Below are 21,193 nucleotides of genomic sequence, written 5' to 3'. Positions count from 1 at the left end.
ATGAATGCAACGTAACAATTGAAGTAATTGTCTACGTCTGGCTATACTCTCGATGCGTAACTCCCAAGGGTTAGCTAATTGCTATGAAAAGAATGAATGCAAAGTAACAGTTGAAGACTACCTACTTCTGTCTATACATTCAGGGCGTAATTCCAATTTAGGTAATCGCCACGCTTATAAAACTAAAACAGCCTGAGTGAGCAAAATGAACAGCCTTGGCTGTATCACGACTGTAACTGTTCTTAAGTTGACATAGAACATGTTAATTGGTCTTTCTTTATACAATCCCGCGCAACGAGACAATTTGTTTTGTGTCATCCCGGTGGCAACTAGATTTTTTGGAAATTGCTCTCATAATTAACATGATAAAAGTTTATATTTTGATTTTGTTCCTCGGATTTACGTCAAGTGATCCGTGTAGAGGTGATGAATGTCTTTCTGGTGGAAATGCAACGCGGGTGTTGTCTCGAAGCAAGCGGTTTTTAATTTTTCCTGAAGGAAGCTCCTTCCAATTGGGTACGTACTGGGTAATCTAGTTAGTGTGACGTGTGTGAAAGGTAGAAGGCATTTGAAAAGCACTAACCTCCAGGTTGTGCCTTTGAAGTGAACGTTGATTAAAATGCTTTTAAGTAATGAGAGAAACGGTCTAGGGGTTTTTTATTTCAATTCATACTTATGTTATAGTTATAAATTATGTTAAAAAGATTTGAATGAGAAATTTACTTTAAGTTTATTTTAATATTAATGAATTTCTTAATATTGCTGAAGCAGATTAAGTTGGTAGAAAAGTCTCCTTCAAAATCAGGTTAACATTAGTTTATTTAAACTGAAAAATTAGTGAGTCTTGTCGAATATTAACTGAGGTTTAGTAATGTAGGTATTTTGAAGAATTTGTGACTAAACGGATACCTGATGAGTCTGTCTTTTCGTAGTTTTAGTTGCTTATTAACAATTAGTTTTGCAACAATTTCAATTATTTATTCAATTAATGATTTTTTAGAGATAACTGTCATGTTTCTTTAATACCTGTGTCAAAATTCAAATATAGAATAATATTTTTATTACGATCTTTGTGGACAGCTAAAATTCAGACACAAAGTATGTGCCAAGGAAATAGACAATATTAAATTGATACAGAAATTACAACACTTTTGACTGATAAGTGTAGTGACCATGCAAAATTTATAAGCCGCTAAATCATTTCAGTATTCTGTACGCAGACAGCGGCTCTTATTCCCATCGGAGATATATTCTTGTTTGCCAACACTGCAGCTCTGGCCTGGAATTTGCCCACAGACCCAAAACTTCTGCTAATGTTTAAAGAGTATGAAAAAAAACCAAACAGAAGGAATGATGAAAAAAATATCTATTACTTGGATGAAAATGGGCGTGTCGTGGCTAAGATACCGTTTAGAAGGTAATTTTGACAATTTTTAAATTATATTATATTCGTGTTTTATAAATAATTTTATAATAATGATTGCCTTATGAGTGCTCATTTTATAGCTATTATGTTAAATACGTTTATTATAGTATTTTTTCTAGGAGAGTTATTTGATGTCAACTATCTCTATAAAACAAGCGTAGAAAAGAAGGCACAGAATCATCATATAAAATAATATGTACGTTGCTTCATTAAGAAGTCTACTTTTACTATTACCACAATATTATCAATAAATCAAAATACGTTTATTCAGTTAAGATGCGTCTTAGGGCATGAATTTCAAAAACGTTTACAAAATTCGCAAAAGAGCAAGACTACGCCATCCGTTCGCAGAACTACCAGGAGGCCTTGTTCTGAGAAGAACGGGCAAGAAACTCAGCAAGTTTTACCCGTCCTCTACATTACAATAATTCAAAGGAAAATTTCATAAACTTGTGGTTTATGGTTCATTAAAGTTATATAAGTAAAAAAACCAAATTTGTTCTGTGATTTACGACATTCACCATTACACACATATTCACAACACTTCAAAGATAACAAAACAAATTATAACAATATAATTAGAACTATTGCCAAGCGTTTTTGTCTTCTAGGTAGTCATTAAGTGTGTAGTAACCTTTACACATTAACCCTAGAAAGATAACGTTATTTTTTTGTACTGAAAAGATAAACATGCGCCTGAGAGGCGCACTATTTTAATAGCAGATTTTTTTTATGAATGTCAATTATTTTTGTTTCATTCACTACTGTAAATTGTTGAATTATTAATAAGTAAATAAAATACATAAGTTATATCATAAATTTTATTCAAAATATGAAAATTTGTAGGTATTTGTAAACCCTTAACAAAAATTAGAAGTCTTCTGTACTTAGGTAGAAATTTTTAAAAATAGGTAACTTTTATAGTGTTTTTTCTTATTAATTAATTAATTATAATATAATCAGTCTCAATTTTAAAAAAATACTGGAAAAATCAACGGCTAAAGACAATTGTTGCAAACATCTTTTTTATGTTCTCCGCACACTGTCTTTTTACATTTTGTGCAACTCATCTTGGAGATTGAGTTTGGAGATTTGAGATTTTTTAATATGTGTTTTGAATCTGTTTAAAGGCTGTTCCAATATTTTACTATTGGAACTGCCTTTATATTATCATAAATAGTTAATAACTTTGCTAATTATGTTACAGACCCACAATCGTAAACCCGGCATTCGCGAAACGCAGCGTGGATGGAGTGTCATTTAAAGACCGATTAAAAGTGAAGATAGACCGAATAAAAATGCATGAGAGACATGGACGAGATTTTCTGAGACACGATGAAGGCAATAGTGAATTTCATAGAAATAGTCGCGCAGAGCTATACCAAAAACTGGAGACATTAATTTCAGCGTAAGTGCCTAATGAATCTTCACTTCCTTTGTGAAGAATAATGAAGCTAATTTAAACGAAATATTGCTTTATTTTCAAGTACTTTAGGGATAAGGTGATTGGTTGATCTAGATAATCTGGATAGTTAACTGGGAATGCATGCATTTTTGTAATAAAGAATGATTTAACCTCAATTTCTGTATTTGTGTCATCAATCTTTTTTCATCAAAACACCTAATTGTTTTAGATTGTCGTTGTAAATTTTTGAGTCTACGATGCATGCCTCACAATATATATTTTAATTATAGGAGAAAGTCGCATAAAGTTCCTAGCACGATTATACGTATAGAGAATCGAGTAAGAGCTGGAGTTCCATACTCCAGCTCTTACTTTTACTTTTACTTTTTTTACGTTCAATAAAAGAGCGTACCAATTCTTAAACGGCTGGCAACGCACTCGTGAGCCCTCTGGTATTGAGAGTTTCCATGGCATGTCATGTATGAAGAAGCTCTGCTCTGTCTTCATATGAATTAGAAAAATATATGTCTAGAAAAATTATGCTTATTTAACATTCTACGTATATAGTACTTGTAACTAAAACTAAGATTTATTGGCACTATTATAGCGTGTCAGCAGTGTTTGTCTACTGTTGACGGGTTCGATCCCCGGCTGTGCACCAATGGACTTTCTTTCTTAGACCTTACACCGAAAACATCGGTCCGCTGATCACCTTCTTGCTTATTAGATTAACAAATGATCATGAAACAAATACATAAAAAAGACCTAAATATAGACCTGAAAAGGTTGTAGCGCCACTGATGCATGTATATATTATTATCGCGTGTCAGCGCCACTCTTGTTTTATTCCCGTCGTGTCTAAATAATAAACTCAAAAAACATGAAATTCTACTTGTCATACACTCTAGCCATGTTCCATTTTTAAACTTCATTATTCGAACTATGTGTAGAGTCGAAATAACTGTTGCAGGCTGGGTTCCGATGGGAGGCAGTGCGTACTTCGCAAACTATGCGAGTCAGCTCGAGCCCGAGGGCAGGCGACATTCCTTCAGGAACTACTAAGGGTTGTCTTTACGTAAGTATTGAAATTTAAATACCAAGTGTCTTCAGTACAGTATATAACAAAGAGTATGTTGCTAACATATAGAGAAGTTTAATTAGATTATTATTTTGGTAAAACAATATTTTAAAATAGCTATTATCAAATAAAGTTTTAATAATAATTATAATTTTTATTAATTAAAAGCAAAGATAGTACTCATCACGATTTATAAACCACTCGAAACGTAACTGGACATTCGTTGAAAACGTTTCAAAGTTTTAATGGTATTTTGTGTAAACCATAACATCATACTTATTCCAATTGCAGATTCCCAAAGGACAAAAATTCTGCTATCGAAGAACATAAATTGTATGATCAAGCTCACGATCCATCAAAGGACTGTGAGATAATGTATCCGGGCTGTGAAAATTTCGACGTCACCTCATTATGATTAGATTTAAAATAAGATTTGGTGAAATCATTTTGCATCGATAAACTCATTTTCGTATTAAATATTGTGTTTATTTTATTAAGTTAACTATTCCAGTACTTATGTATTCCAAGCCCTAAGCGTTCGAACTCCGGCTTAAAACCAGTCCTTTTCCGATTTTTCTGACACTGAACGAAAATGTGTTAAGTAATTAAACGTATGGCGTAAAATTAATGATGTCTTAGGAAATATTGCATATAAGAAAAAATATAAAACACAGAGGCATATATGTGTCTGCCCCATGCTCTTCGGGTCTTTGGGATATCAGAAAATATACTAAATGTGTAACGTTTAATTGTTACGGGTACACACTTACCCTGTGGTCAGCTAATTGGCAGTTTTAAAACCAATTTTATATATATTTTATTAAACTAATTAACTTAAGACTAAAGTAGGTTTTATGTTTGTCCAAACGATATATATGCTTTATGGGACAGTATGTCATGTATATATACTAATAGGCCATATTTGTTCATAAAAGAGAAGAAATTTCAAATCGCAGCGAAAGCAATTCATGTATCATCGTATAGAAAATACAGTTTAACATTCATATTTTAATATGAGAAATGTTTTATATTTATATTATACTTCAGTCAGTCATTGAATGTAAGCTGAAGTTTTGTTAACAAATAACCAATTAAATTTTTAGGTCGTATTAATTAAATGTTTGCCAAATATATTAATTAATGCGCTCACAGTCGACGTCATTTTTAATCCTTTCAAATACACTACTTAAAACTTCAACATTCAACGGCTTTGAATTAAGTTGTTTTAATAGTTGAAATTTCAAATTAATTTAAAGGAATACAAAGGCAGAAGACTTATATTTTCACAATAGTCGATAAAAATGTGCTAACTTCCTCTCAGCAAGTCAAGAGCTATAATGACGAAATAAGTGGCGAAGAACGGGGCTCGTATTACAATTCATCGTGGACAAATTTTACCTTATCATCGCGACTGTTCACAACGATAATTGTGTGTAAATAAGTTTGTTCTGATTTGTGGATGTCTAAATTTAATAAACAGCGGTATGTGAGACAATGTAACGACAGTTGTTTTGAGGTTGAGCTGATAGATTGTGCGCTTAGCTTATTCGGAAAAGTTGTGTGTATATATTCAAAAGCGAAAAATTTGCTTCAAATACTTTTCTTCTATTGCTTAATAGTACGAATATTTATCTCTTACATTTGGCTTATTGTTCACATTGAAGTAACACTTAATTCATTGAGATTTGGTTTCTTTTTTCAGTAAAATATTCTTCTAGTATGGCAGACACAATTAAGTTATTCCTATTTCTTACACTCTGTACCTTTGCAATGTCTATTGATGATATTACAAATAACGAAGATTACAAAGAATCAAACAAGGTTCTGTCAAGACGAAAAAGGTACTTAGTTTTTCCGGATGGAAGCTCATTTCAGTTGGGTAAGTTTAAATAAAAGAACAACTTTTAAGTAGCCTGAAATGAAATCAATTGTTTTTATAATATTGTCAATAAAAAATAAACTTAATAATATTGTATACATTTTAAAGATCATACTTTGTAAAGTTTCGATACCCTTGAAAGGTAAATTATGTATTTCTGTGATTATTATTTTAGTAGGAGATAATATGTGTTTTTCATCCGGAATCATTATTGCGGAATTCAAACGCAGTAATCAAACTCTATTAAAGCCATAGAGGCCATTACGAGAATTATTATTAATTTTTCAGTTATTTGTGAACAAAACCATGGTTATCTTCAATTAGGTAACATAGTATGGCTTGCTAATACGGCAGCGTTGGCGTGGGAACTCCCAACGGACCCAAAATTATTCCACATATTTAAAAACCACGAAAAAGAATTTGCAAACAGAAATGGAATATCTAAAAGTATATACTTTTTGGATGAAGATGGAAAAGTTTTATCTAAGAAGCCGTATCACAAGTATATTGTTTGATTTAATATTTAAGTCCTACCAGTCTAGACATTGCTGATTTCTCATAACTCGTCTAAAATTACTATTAGGTCCATATTTACTATTTTAAAGCTTTCATATGCAGCAACTAATGATTTGAGTACGAATTCAAGAGAAAAAGTAGTAGAGAAAAATGTTGAATCCATTTACTCAAAACTCTAAAGAAACCGTGTTATTGTTAAAAAAATAATATACAATAGCTTTTATGTTTCGGGTCTAAAGCATGCCGATTTCCTCACGATGTTTTCCTTCAACGTACGAGAGTTTATTGTCAAATAAATTGATTCTACATAGATATTTAGTATTTGCAATTTTATGGTGATTTTGTTGCTTACAGAAAATTTCTGGTAAACCCCGCATTTGCCAAGCGAAGTGTGACCGATACAAATAGCTCTATATCAATCAAGGAAATGCACGAGAAACAAAAGAAAGGCGGTACAGTTCTACAAGACTTAGATCATAATAGTATCGACTTTCATAGATATGGAAGGAAAGACTTTTATTCGAAATTCGGAGAATTTTTAAATGCGTAAGTATGGCTAACCACTTGTCTGTTGATAATTTAAGTTAATTGTCTCGTTTATAAAATATAAGATATTGGACTTTAATCATACAGATCAGAATGGGAAGATATCCCATTCTTATACAATACGAAAAATACAATTCGTACGTGATACACACGATATATTTCTTAAAGCTTGGTATACACGACGAATTTTAATCTACGTTTTCAATATGACAAACTATTTTTGAATAGAAGACGCATTTAATATTAATTACTGGCAACACAAAAGAATTTTAGTATTACTGACAAATATATACTAGACGCAACTATTTATCATATATGTATGTACGGATTGCACTAAACATTTACTGTTTCTATACTAATATTTAATGATACATTATTTAAACTGTATTCAACCATTAGTAAAAAGTCTTATTAAATTTATAAGTACAGAAAACCTGGTTTTCATAGTAAAATGAACACATTAAATACGCCGACAGATCTGTATTTGTTTTCGCATAATTAATTTGTGGGTCTGTCAGACATGTAACTTAAAATATTTGGGCGTGGTAGGGAATAATTCGTGGATGAACATTGTACACTCACTATCAAATGCGTATCAATTTAACTCATAAGAGTCGGGAACCTTTCGAGCCTAAACAATTCAAATATGGAATAGTATTAAGTCAAAACGCATTACACGAAGCATTATGAAACCACACTTACATGAGAAACCGATTTGAAAGCTTTTTTTATTTAGATTACACGGTGTGTTGTGAGCTTTACGTTTCTTTATCTCCTAGAGCAAGATCCCAGGGCCGCCAGACGTCACGTATTTTCTGACGGATGAAATGTGGACGATTGGGTAGTGTTAGTATGTACTATGATCGTATGCCTACCTGCTAGCTTGGTCAAACGGCCAATTTCCAGGTATCAGGTAATCAAGGTACACAAAAACATTACTTACTTCACATAAATTCTCATGGCTGATTTTTATATTTGTTTTCGAGTGTATAGTTAAAAATAAATTGTCAATACTCCCAGACACTTTCCGTCGGCCATATTGCTTAACAGACGCTTTAAGGGTCTCAAAATAATTAGTCAACTTCACGTAAATTCTGACGCTCCATTTTTATATATGTTCATCCGACAACTATTTTAAAAGCTTTGACAAGAAGACAGACCGATCCAAGGGGCCAATCATCCCCTAAACTAAATTTTAATACATATATCTATGAGTGAGAGAGCATTATCTACGCGCATGAGACTGAGTGAGACCGACTGCGCTGTTAAAGCCATGAAAATTACTTGAACAGATATTTTATAATTTTTAGAACTTTTGTTGACAAGTAAATTATAGCAACAAAAATAAGAAAAAAATTGACACATAATAAATAATACTAAAGTTAGCCGACATTTTTTTTTTTTTTCAATTTATTAATTAGAACTAAAAAATATTTTTTAAAAATACCACTTATATTTAAATAGCAGCAATTTTTTTAATTAATTATTTATTGGAAATTTGGAAACAAAGTGGAAAAATATTAATTCTTCAATATTTCTTAACAGTGGCTTTTAATCTTCATTATCATCATCATCAAATATCAATCTTGAAATTGAATATCTAAATCGTGATCGTCATCATCAGCATTATCCTTATTTTCTTCCTCTGTAAAAAACAAGTTAAACAATGAAGGTCTGAAAAAACTAAAAAGATACAAATAATATGAGAAACGAAAATAATTTACCTGATTGTTCTTCCAGCGACTCACTGACAAAACCCGGTAATTGATCTCCATCGAACCAATGAAAATTATATTTACCATCTTGTAGTGTCCAGCCATTGTTTTCGGGGTTGAAAATATTTATCATCTTCATACTTGCATTGTTCCAAAGCTAGCCCGTCGAAACTGTTGCCAAAGCTCACTTTTACAAGGTGGTAAGTTACTGGCATCGAAGTTTCTTAAATTCTTTCAATTGAATTCTTCATTTATATCAGATACCATGTATGTAAATGATAAACAACTGTAGTCTGGCAGCATCTACATCAATTATTCCAGGAAAATTGTAAACATCACAGATAAATTTTTGTATTATGTTGAATACACGTTCTTCTTCATCTACATCACCAACAAAATCCAACGTACCAAAACGGTGAAATGCTTTGTTGGTACTCTTCATTTTTCTTCAAAATATTAAACGGCTTTTGCTTGCCCTTTTTGAATAATAATAATTTTTCAAGTAATTTTCATGGCTTTAACAGCGCAGTCGGTCTCACTCAGTCTCATGCGCGTAGATAATGCTCTCTCACTCATAGATATATTAAAATTTAGTTTAGGGGATGATTGGCCCCTTGGATCGGTCTGTCTTCTTGTCAAAGCTTTTAAAATAGTTGTCGGATGAACATATATAAAAATGGAGCGTCAGAATTTACGTGAAGTTGACTAATTATTTTGAGACCCTTAAAGCGTCTGTTAAGCAATATGGCCGACGGAAAGTGTCTGGGAGTATTGACAATTTATTTTTAACTATACACTCGAAAACATATATAAAAATCAGCCATGAGAATTTACGTGAAGTAAGTAATGTTTTTGTGTACCTTGATTACCTGATACCTGGAAATTGGCCGTTTGACCAAGCTAGCAGGTAGGCATACGATCATAGTACATACTTACACTACCCAATCGTCCACATTTCATCCGTCAGAAAATACGTGATGTCTGGCGGCCCTGGGATCTTGGACCATCCAGTTTGAAACCGAATAAAAGGAAAAAGGGATTAAAATGTGAAACTTCTTTACAAACAGCTTTGAAGTAGAAACAAAGATTTTTAATACAAAAAGGAATGAGGATTCGGGAACATTCCGCGTTATTTCATGAAATTATTTAGCAGCTTTTTCGCGTTTTATTTCACTTTATTCTTTTTAATGTTCGGTATTGTGATTAGTATAAAGTTTTGGGATTTAATTATTTTGAAGGTTAATGCTGTGGTTGAAATATCAGTATTTGTTTTGAATTATCATTTAAATTCTTTTTAATAATATAGATACTTCAACGTACAATAAGTTATTAGTAAAACAACAATTATTTAATATCTCGCTTACGTTCAGAGGTAAATATTAACATTGAATTCCCGAAGCAAGCACCTTTGTAACTGAATAATGCAATAATAATATCAAATTTAAAAAAAAAAAAACAACGTTTTGTTTATTGTATGTGTTTAATAATATGTAAATAAAAACATATATTTATATGGCGATCAAGGATCCTAATACAAATTCAGGACGTATTCTGTAAAGTATGTCAGCTAATGGTTTTAATTCTCAGGCTGGGCCTCAACGGACAGGAATGTGTTCTTCGGATGCTGTGTGAGAGTGGCCAAGGAAGTTCCGAACAAGGCACGTTCTTCGAAGAAATCATGAGAGCTACCTTTACGTGAGTGTTTTTAATATAGGCTTAACCCTTCCTTTTGTTGAATTTTGTGCTTTAAAGTATTGGTATATGGTTTAAATTCTCAAGTTAGCGTTCGGGTAATGTCAATAAAAAATGTATTTCAACCGATTTACATTCAAGCTGGTTATTGCGACTATTTGGTTAAATTGAAAAAATGAAACACGGTCGCGTGTAATATTGTTATTATATGGGTTGCTTTATTTAAATTTTTCATTTAGTATTGTCTTTGATTGACATAACTTTTATTCATTTAATAAAACACTATTTTGACCGGATTGAAGTTATGTATTATTATAAATTTACAACTATTTGACATAATTTTAAATTTATCCGACGTTTCGCGTGCTTTACAGCGTGCGTGGTCACGGTGACTAAAGACAAAAGATGTTGAATGTCAAAAAGTATCACAGCTGCAGAGAAAGTTGAATTATCTGTATTTATTATGTCAAATAGTTGTAAATTTATAATAATACATAACTTCAATCCGGTCAAAATAGTGTTTTATTAAGTTTTCATTTGTTCGAAATAATTTTACTCGAATTTTAAAGAAATGGAACACATAAGCTAACTTCTTGGATTCGAAAGGTGTGACTACTGTTACAAATATCTCAGCCAATCAGGGCACAGGGTGATGACATTATAAATTGCTCTAATTGGCTGACATACTAAATTTTTTTCGGTTACAAGTTCTGTGGCTGCCCAACGGAGCATTGAATATACGTTCTTGACCTCAAGGACATACAATTAGAAAGAGAATATCTATAGAATTGTATACCAATGGCATTTTGAATGATAATATATCGAATCATCTGACGGCTCATTGGTCTAGTGGTTAGTACTGCGAATCCATGGGTCCCGGGTTCGATCCCCGGCTGAGACAAACATCGATGTGATGAGCATTTGGTGTTGTGCTTAGGTCTTGGGTGTTTAAATATGTATTAATATGTCTATCTATCTATAATATGTATGTGTATCCGTTGCCTAGTACCCATAACACAAGCTTCACCAGCTTAGCATGGGACTAGGTCAATTGGTGTGAATTGTCCAATCATATTATTATTATTATTATTATCTACCAAGAATAGATTTTGTACATGATTATGATTCCTCAGGCATCTAAAAACCTGTGTATATATTAAAAAAAACTGCTTAAAGATGTAATACTGTATTGAGAAAATGTTTTCCTAAGCATTATTAATATTAAATAAACTAAACATCCTACTTAACGCTTTTTCGCAAATATTATACATTGTCGCACGCGCTAAATATCCGAGTTAGTATTTGCTAAAGTGCAAAATTTGTACAATATGAAAATGGTATATAGTTTTGTTATTACATACACAAAGAGACACAAGAAAGTATAAAAGTACTTTGAGATTGTTAATACATTGCAGGGTTTGAACGATATTAATATTTTTATGTAATATGTTCCGAGTTCACAAAGAGAAGCCATTTTAATACTGTTTTTTTTATTCAAACCGTGCACGCACTGCACGAGGCTGCGTAAAAATTTATAGTAGAGTCTTACTATGTCAAAACGAATTAGATTTTGACATACGGGATACATAGTTATGTCTCTTTTTTAAATTAATAGGGTATTAATTAACAGAAGATTGGCAGAAACTGACTTATTTTTAAGTTACTAGCTGGCCTGGCGAACATCGTACCGCCTAACAGTCGATTCTTTATTTGTTTAAAATACTTATTCTGCTATTCGGGACACCGGTCTAGCTAGTAAGATAAAAAAAGAAAATTGATAAGACAACAAATACATTATGTCAAAAAATAAAAATTTACCTTCCCGGAACCCCTCCACTAACACTTGAACTTTATGCTATGGTATTAAAGTTCAAATTCACTTTTAAGTATTATTACGAATATTTTGTATGGGAATATAGAAAAGTGTTGTTTTTAGACTTTTTCACTCAATTTTTTTTAATTTTTCTCCATAAGAACCATTTTCGTACTTCAAGGTATATTATAAAAAAAAATCAGACAAATCGGTCAAGCCGTTTTCATGTTATGTCGTGACAACGGAAAACGGGTTTCATTTTTATATATATAGATTAATAATTATTTATTAAGTTACTGACTGCAAACGGTTGGGCATATTTTTTTTAATAATCTTTGGAGACATGGTGAAAGAATTTTCGAAATCGAAACGACTCGAAGATTGTGTTAATGCTAAATAAGAGAATCAGCTATGCACAAATGGACTTTCTTTCTATGTGCGCATTTAGCATTCGCTCGAACGGTGAAGGAAAACATCGTGAGGAAACCGTCTTGGACTCAAAAAGTCGACGGCGTGTGTCAGACACTGGAGGCTGATCAGCTACTTGCGTATTAAATTGAAAAATGATCATGAAACAGATTCATAAATCTGAGGCCCAGACCTAAAGAGGTTGTAGCGCCACTGATTATATATTATTATTATAGATACATTGAATATATAACCTGGCTAATTATAATGCCCAAAACTGATTGCATAGAAACATGTGTTCTAAAGTCCTGGTGTAGTGAAAACTGTATTTCATGAGCCCACGTACATCTACTATGTAGCGATTTACAATAGCAAATTATAATTTAACATATATTTTTACAGATTTCCTCGTCGAGAGCAGTCGTCAAAACACCTCTACGATAAAGCACATTCAACTAAACATGATTGTGATACTATGTATCCAGCCTGTAAAATTGATTAACCATAAAAATCATCATATAAAATATGTTTTTTCTTAACCAAGTAGAAAGTTCTTTCAGTACCACAGAAAGTACGTAAAACAAAAGACGAAACGATAGTCAAACATTTTGTCAAATGGCGAGATGAATCTTGTCACGTATCTATGATTGAACTAGTGATGCTGTTGAGACGCTGACCAATCACAATCAAACAAAATTCGCTTTCGTTTCGTCTTACATTCTTACCCCTAGTAAGCATTCCTGGACATACATATAAAATTACCCCCTAATAATTGTAAATCAGTCCAATTGCTCCATTTAAACTTAAATTCTCATCTGTCTCTGTTCATCGTAGTGTAAATACAATCTGACAGAAAGAAATCAAATAGGGAAATATTTTAAGTGTTACGAAATTTTCAATATTTTTTAGAAAGTTTTCAATAAAAAAACCATTGGACTTGTTTGAATTAAGGTAATAATATTCTTCAGACAGAATATACTATTTATATTGATATACAATTGCTCCAGCTTAAAGAAAAATAATATAATTTATGTATGAATGTGAAAAAAGCAACTAATTACTTGCTAATAAATCTGAAGATCTATCGACATTTCAACATCCGTCGCAACTTTAAAATCCAAACAATCCTATCGCAGAAATACAGCCTCTATCGTATACGAATAAGGCACAAAATTGTATACAGTGCCAAGGTGTTAACATGACTAACGTAATGAGTAGCAGCAGTCGTGTTCTAATTCTTTGATCAAACAGCTCAGGTCACTGAACAGGCTGGCTTGCGATTTGAAGCGATCAGAGAATAATATTTTAGATGAATTATTGCTGTCAAATAAGGGGAAATGTACATTTTATATTATTCCTTTGGCTTAGTCTTATACCTATCTAACACCAAAAAACCATTTTATTTAAACCAGTAGTAAGTTCAACCAAACAAAAAGCGAACAAACTTTTCAGTATCATATTAGTATAGATAAATAGGAACTCGGTTTCAGCGATGTTTTGTGAACCTTATATTTGAAGTTAAAAGTTTCGTGTATTTCACATAGAGCAATTCTAGAGCTTTAAGTGTACGTCTTGGCATAAACATAAGATAGATAGAAAGAAAGGGTAAACTACATCTTACTTTGTTTAAGTAATAATAATCCTCGTGGCCCGTGAAGCTATGGCCAGGCATTCCAGCTATTTACTGGGACTCGTCATTTACGCTGGAGATTATGCAGTGGCATTACGAGAAGTCGTATAATCTGAAAGTTGTGGGTTCGATTTTCAAAAGAATAATTATTTCGAGCTTCGTAGTGTGCTTTAAAAAAATGAGGCAGGACCTAATGTGTTTCACACTAGTAGCAACGGCGCTCCAATCATATGTTACAACAGTTCCTGAACAGCTTTTCATACATTATACATTTCAAGATCTTGGGTTTGTTCTAAGTACACATGTGCAGTTATGTAAATTTGAATAAATAAACAAAGACGTTCTAGAGACCCTTCAAACATAAAACTATTGTTTTAACATGTTGACTCGAGAATATATTTGCAATATGATAATTTGTTTATACAATCTTATTCCTGACGATATATTCTGAAGACTTAGAATTCAGTAACACTTTGCGATTTCTTAATAGTCTTACAATCTTACGTTTATGGCTGACAGGAAATACTTAAAATAACTCGGAATTACGAGAATCGATTTAATTATTTTTACTGTAAAATTTCTGATAAATCATAGATATTTTTAATCCAATTAAAATAACATTTCATTAAAATGTCTGTGCCGTATACGTAGTAACCAATATAAATACAAAATATAATTTTAAAAACATAATTTAAAAAGCGTAACACATAACTAATTCTTCGCATTTATTTATTAAATGTGTTCGTTTGGGTTACGAACTTAAGACTTTAGGATGATATTCACACCTTTGCCATGCTGTTATTTTTATTTATTGAAGTAATACTTCTTTAGGCGCGTTATGAAAAATTGATGAGATTGAAATTTTACGATGCGCGCGCACCGTGACACAAAATTAACAAAATGAAGTTGCCAACTAAATTGCTCATTAAGTTGAGGAAAAAATGCTACCAACAAAACAGTAATGGAACCTCTGTTAGTGGCGCATGTAGGCACGCACGCCGCCTGTCACTGTGTATTTATATTTATAATATTTATCCATATGCTTTGAGTTTCTATTTATTTATTAAGGAAACTAAACAGATACATACAGTAAAAATAAATAAACACATTGGACATATCTACAAAAAGTTTAACTGATAAAAGTAGTATGTATATAGATAGTTGTAGATATTAGTTATTTAATGTCGTGGTAAAATTATGCAGGTAAATAGTTTTATACAGTTGAAAATATTTTCATCCTCCAAACAGAGAGTTCACTTTAAAAAATCCCGTATTATTAAGATTTTAAAAACATATAACACAACGTTCATACAATAACACAAAGGTTTATAATTTATAAAACAAATGATAGTAAAAAAAATATAGTTAAAAAATATTTCAACCCTTTTCAAATCTTTATGTAACCAATATAGCATAACCAGGAATCTTACCTGCGTATTTACCCTAAACCAACAATTACACAACGGGTACAAGCTAACCCGGGTAATAGCTTTGTATATTTAAAATATTAGAACCAAACATCTCGTGACCATTTCGTACATGGTCACGAGATGTTTGGTTCTTCTTGGAGATGATCTGATATGTATTTGTTAAAAGTATCTAAAATGCGACTGTGTGTGCTGTTACTGCTTACGTGTCCTGTTCTTTGTGATAATGTGACCGAACAGTGTCCAAATGTGAAGACATCTCTGGGTAGTATAAGGAAGAAACGGTATTTAGTTTTTCCAGAAGGGAGTAGTTTTGTGGTAAGCGTTTTTATTAAGACCCTGTATCAGTAATTCTTCTTTCTTCGAAATTGAATAATAAAGATTACAATTAATCATTACACGAGATTACACTAAAACTTTAAATTTCATTTTAACTCAGTATTTAGACAATATGGCTTTAAAAGTTTCTTAAAGGTATAAAAAATTGTATACGTTGACAGTATTTGGCAATCTATTAAAACTGTGCTTTTTCGTAAATAATAAAACATTTTAATTCGTGCGCAAATATCCATAGAATCGGGTTCGTAACAATTTTACTTAAGAACTGTATTAGTATTTTTAACGTTACTACATATCCAGTGCAGTCAAATCGGGCCTATCGAAAGTTTCCTTTGGAAAACTGCTGTCGTTTCTGAGGCTGTAACGGACGCAGTCTTTTTCGCGGTCATCGATTCCAAATAACCATTCCCCATGCGCAGCAGAATCATGGCAGCAGCATTATAATTTTAACCTGTTTAACGCCTAGAGAACTTAAATACTAAACTGTTTATAAAGTTGCGGCTGAAAGCGGTGATGTGTGTGGTAAATTATTGATACTGGCTTTAAATACCTATGCAGTGATGGCCTAGCGTGCGACTCTCAGCCCCTGATAGTAGGTTCGATTCACAGCTGTACCAATGGACTTTATTTACTTTACATTATACTACTAATATAATTCTTATGACAATATTACAATACTCAATATAAAATGAACTTGTAATTATCTGATATACCTATTTATCAAAGGAGAAATAGGTTTATTAGGAAATGCAAATACTTTCTATTAAGCGCCACCTTCTGTTGTTATAAAATAGGAAATTTTATTTCTAAAGATATATTAATTTTAAATTTTATGAAGTTTTTCTTTTTGATTTCTATAATTTACTTGATGTGATTTTTAAGAATATATTTTAACTTAAATAATAAATATGACTTAATGAAATTTATAAGAAGCAAAACCAATTAAACGATTAATTTTAATATTGATGTTTACTATTTAACATTGAATCCTTAATAATACGCTTTTTATTGGTGTCATGCCATCAGTTAAGGGCTAAAAACATTGGTATTATTAATTTTTTCCAATTTTCAGATGACAATTTCCCTGGTAAAAGCGTTCATGACGCACGCTCCATCTGGTTGGAACATAGCTTTGGAAATCGATGTGCTTTTTCCGCTACCCGATGAGAAGTTTTCCAATGAACACAGGAGGCGGAAGCACCATCGACAAAAGAAAGATATCTGGGAACGGCTAGAAAATGCATTATATTAGTAAGTATTTTTAAATCGAATAAATCGAGTTTTATAGTATATTTACTATAAAATTCGATTTATATTCGATTCGGTTTAATTATTAATCTTGAAATTACTAAGGTATTATATATATATTCCTATACAATCATAATTTAATGACGCTTCAAATGTTATGAGTCTCGGATTGTATTTTTTTCTTTTCTTCCTTCTAAATATAATATATGGTTTTTACCTGCAGATTTTCAAAACAAGTTTTTCACATAAGTATGAGAAAGTTCATACTAGACCACTTAGAATATAATTTTGGAATAGAATACCAATTCTACTTTAAAAAATATATAAATATATGTATAGAATAAAATATCTTATATATTATCTATCTCTTCAACCAAATAAATACGTAACAAACTTAAAGATATCTTAGAAAGAGAACGACCCCATTCATTCCTTCCTATAAAAACCTCCTATGATTTTTAATTTCCTTCCAATTATCAAAAGAACAATTAAACGTCTGAGGAACAGTTCAATAAGGTTCTCATTAAGGCTTCGAGATGCAATAACGGCTGAGAATCGATTAATCGAGACAAAATTGATTGAGCTAAGTGAGAAGCTCCAAGTGAATATTTTAATGGAACAAATGCTCAAGAAGCTTTGTAGGATTTTTAAAAGGAAGATATGAAACTTTTAATTTTCAATTCTTTGTTTAGCTACCTACCGTGTATAATATCGATAAATAACAAGAATTACGAAAATGTATGTAGGTGCATAACTTCCAATAGTATGCACCTAGTTGAATTATTTTTGGTTGTTAGAAAGACAATATTGATTTAAAAACTACGATATAATAATTACTAGCACACTCGGCCAAGCGTTGCTGTGGCTAAGGTTTTTGTATTACATAGTAGTAAACTATTCAAAGGAAACGGCAGGAAAACAACAGTCATGGGGATCACCATGCTTTTTTGGTGGTTATACCATTAAATTGTAGCTTATGTGAAAAGTTGGTACTTTCAACACAGCGTCATCTGTTAGAATTGTGTCAAATAATAAACAAATAATTTGCAATAAAATAACATTGCGGGTATAAATTGAGATGTAAGCTATCCTATCTTTTAAGTTGGATTAAACTACACACGGTGTGCAAATTTGATTGATATCGGTTCGGTAGTTTAGGAGTCCATTGCGGACAAACAACGTGACACGTAATTTATATATATTAAGATAATAACAGCTAATCTAATCCCGCCTTCTCTTTTCCCATAAATAGGCTTCCATTGCCGTAATAATACAGGTCTTATTATCCTTTAAAACGTTGGTGCTCGTAAATTCTGATTTACTTATAATATTTTCAGTCATAACTTCAACGGCCGGGCGTGTGTACTTCGTTGCATTTGTGAAAGCAAGAGTCACCTAGCACCTCCCGGTGCATCGCTGGTCCATGATTTACTGAGAGCTATATTTACGTAAGTTACATATATAAATTTTATTTATTTAAATTTTTATAATATAAGAATTAATTAATTTAAGAACGAACGCTGCCGAACGCCGCGGCTGATTGTGCCTCTTTGTCGCTCGTTCTGCGCTCTCGCTTGCACTTCAAGCCTTAAATGGAACGCCTCAGAGCGAGGTCACGCCACATGAGTTAGGTTTTTTCGTGCGTGCAGCCCGCTCCATCGAATTATAAGACGTTGTCACGTCAAAAATATTTTTTAAATTTTCTAGATTTATTAATTGTCTGTTAGTTATTAGTATTTGTAAGATTATATTTCATAGGTAATAAAAATTATTTATTTAAATTGTACAAAAAAAATTCATATGGCCCTATCAATTTTACGCTCTTCATATACTTCCCATTTAGTATCCCAGCGTAACGTGTATACATTATTATATTTTTTGTTATTTGATTCATAATTGTATTATTTGTATTTCAGGGCTCCACTAAAAGAGGAATATTCAAACGAGATCAGCGATATGTACAATGAGATATTGGATCCCAACTTTTGTGATCAAGTACACGACTGTCCCTTTTCTATACTACATTTTATATTAACTTTGAATAAACAAAAATATTAGGATATTTTATTCGTGTCATAATGTATTAACTTGTTGTATACAAAGTAGAAAATAAATTAGTCCGGTCAATCTAGACCAAAAAATTAAAGTCTAAATTGACCGGACTAAATCACGAATTTAGAATTACAATATAAAACTATGTAATTATTTATATTGATTTTAAAAAGTATTCAATTATCAATATATATAACTTAAAGTAGAATCAAGCTACACTATATACAAAAAAAAACAAAACAAATTAAAAATTTTAGTATTTACTTTTCTTTGCTGCAGTGCGATGCTTATACGCTGAACATAGTAAATACCAGCTCTGGTGTGATCGGATTACTGTCGACGAAGAACTTAAATCTTTTGTTAGAGGCTGCGCACTTGTACTGCTACAAATTAAAATTAATAATTAAATTATTATTTTACCATTTAAGTCATTATAATCTATATCTATATCTCTGAGTTTTGTCGTTGGAAATTAATTTCATTGAAATTTTTTTTTTAAAGTAATAGTAACCTTTCTTATTATATACACATGTTCAGTGTATTGTGTGAATATTGAAAAAAAAACAAAGATCCAAAGATCTCGGTATTGTACTGACTAATCTATGAACATTCTAAAAAGTAAGTTGTCCAATTATTTATATAGTCATTTTAGATAAACAAAGTGTAAACAATCCTATAAGTACTTCTAATAATTTTATGCCTTTCATTAGTACAATAAGAATTATCTGTAAAAGATGTTCAATCCATTGTATTGTTCGGTAATTTTATTAATTTCATTAGAATCGTACGTCCTGTATACAGTATACAATAAATATAATAACATGAAATACAATATCGAACACGAATGAAATTAACTGTATGATATTATACGCGAGAGATAGAGGAAAGTTTGAAAGATTATGTGTAATGTGAGCTTAGCGTTATACGTAGGCCTTCAGTTACGGTCTAAGACATACGGAAGAAAAATCTGAACTTGCACGATACTAATAATAACTGGAATATTTTTAATTGACCTCTAGCGCCCTTAGATGTCCTCTTTTCTTGAGTGTGTCAGAAATTAAATTAAATTATTTTATCAAAAGTAAAATCGATGAAGTATGTATGTGGTGCTTCATCACTTATTTTTATCAAAAGTAAATGATGTCGTAGGTTCGATCCCCGGCTGTGCACCAGTGGACTTTCTTTCTTTGTGCGCATTTAACATTCGCTCGAACGGGGAAAGAAAATATCGTGAGGAAACCGACGTGCCTTAGACCCAAAAAGTCGACGGCGTGCGTCAGGCACAGGAGGCTACTCGCTAGATTAACAAATGATCTTGAAACAGATACAGAAATCTGAGGCCCAGACCTAAAAAAAAGGCTGTAGCGCCACTGATTATTATTATTAAGTGATGAAGCACCACAGATATGGAGAATCATGAAATAAGGACAGATCAGTAATGCAATATATCTAGTATATACATTATACATCCGAATTTCTTGATAAAATGTAAAACAAATTCAACAAAATAAAATCTCGGATGTAAGAGCTTATTACTGCTGGAGTTTAACCTTACATTCAATTTATATTCTTTGTAACAAGACGTTTAAAAACCATCGTTCTATAGAAGTCGTTTTAAAATTATAAATTACCGTTGTGAGTTCTGTTTTGGTATAACAAGTGATACAGGAAGTTTGCAAACGAAAGCTGCTGTTATATTGGAACTATTCTCCCGTATATTTTCTGTGTAAGTATTTCCCATATCAAGTTAATTGGCTTATAATCCGCGCACGTGGGGCTTATCTCCACGTGGTAAGATTATTCATGACATTCATATCGATACTCAATATAAATGATGATGTTGATCGTGCTAATCTACTAGGATCATATTTTTTAGACAAGAATAAATTGAGTTGATCCAACCATTGATGGTCATGAATATACGATAATTTTGCTACTGTATTTTTAATAGTTTAATTAAAAACTAATAAAAACACTTTTGAAATGTTAATTTAGATTCTATAATATCAAACAAAAGCT

General features: G+C 31.7%; 3 protein-coding genes across 3 annotated transcripts; all 3 read left to right on the top strand.

Annotated features, from left to right (window-relative positions):
* Positions 1-300: 300 nt before the first annotated feature.
* On the top strand, positions 301-4,360 carry LOC125050498. The gene is made up of 5 exons (XM_047650390.1): positions 301-516; positions 1,207-1,417; positions 2,634-2,834; positions 3,802-3,906; positions 4,201-4,360. The coding sequence occupies exons 1-5, from the start codon at positions 363-365 to the stop codon at positions 4,322-4,324; spliced, it is 795 nt and encodes a 264-aa protein (XP_047506346.1). The 5' UTR covers positions 301-362; the 3' UTR covers positions 4,325-4,360.
* An 850-nt stretch (positions 4,361-5,210) lies between these two features.
* LOC125050535 lies at positions 5,211-12,994 on the top strand. Its single transcript, XM_047650443.1, has 6 exons — positions 5,211-5,527; positions 5,612-5,788; positions 6,077-6,290; positions 6,659-6,850; positions 10,153-10,260; positions 12,881-12,994. Exons 2-6 carry the CDS (start codon positions 5,629-5,631, stop codon positions 12,978-12,980), a joined length of 774 nt encoding a protein of 257 aa, XP_047506399.1. The 5' UTR covers positions 5,211-5,527; positions 5,612-5,628; the 3' UTR covers positions 12,981-12,994.
* Positions 12,995-15,638: 2,644 nt separating this feature from the next.
* LOC125050526 lies at positions 15,639-19,287 on the top strand. Its single transcript, XM_047650429.1, has 4 exons — positions 15,639-15,853; positions 16,947-17,125; positions 18,460-18,570; positions 19,039-19,287. The coding sequence occupies exons 1-4, from the start codon at positions 15,689-15,691 to the stop codon at positions 19,178-19,180; spliced, it is 597 nt and encodes a 198-aa protein (XP_047506385.1). The 5' UTR covers positions 15,639-15,688; the 3' UTR covers positions 19,181-19,287.
* Positions 19,288-21,193: the final 1,906 nt, after the last annotated feature.

This window comes from Pieris napi, chromosome 6, assembly GCF_905475465.1.
Source record: "Pieris napi chromosome 6, ilPieNapi1.2, whole genome shotgun sequence".
Lineage (NCBI taxonomy): Eukaryota > Metazoa > Arthropoda > Insecta > Lepidoptera > Pieridae > Pieris > Pieris napi.
Note: the sequence above shows the minus strand (reverse complement) of the source record. Positions and strands in the feature narration are given on the sequence as shown.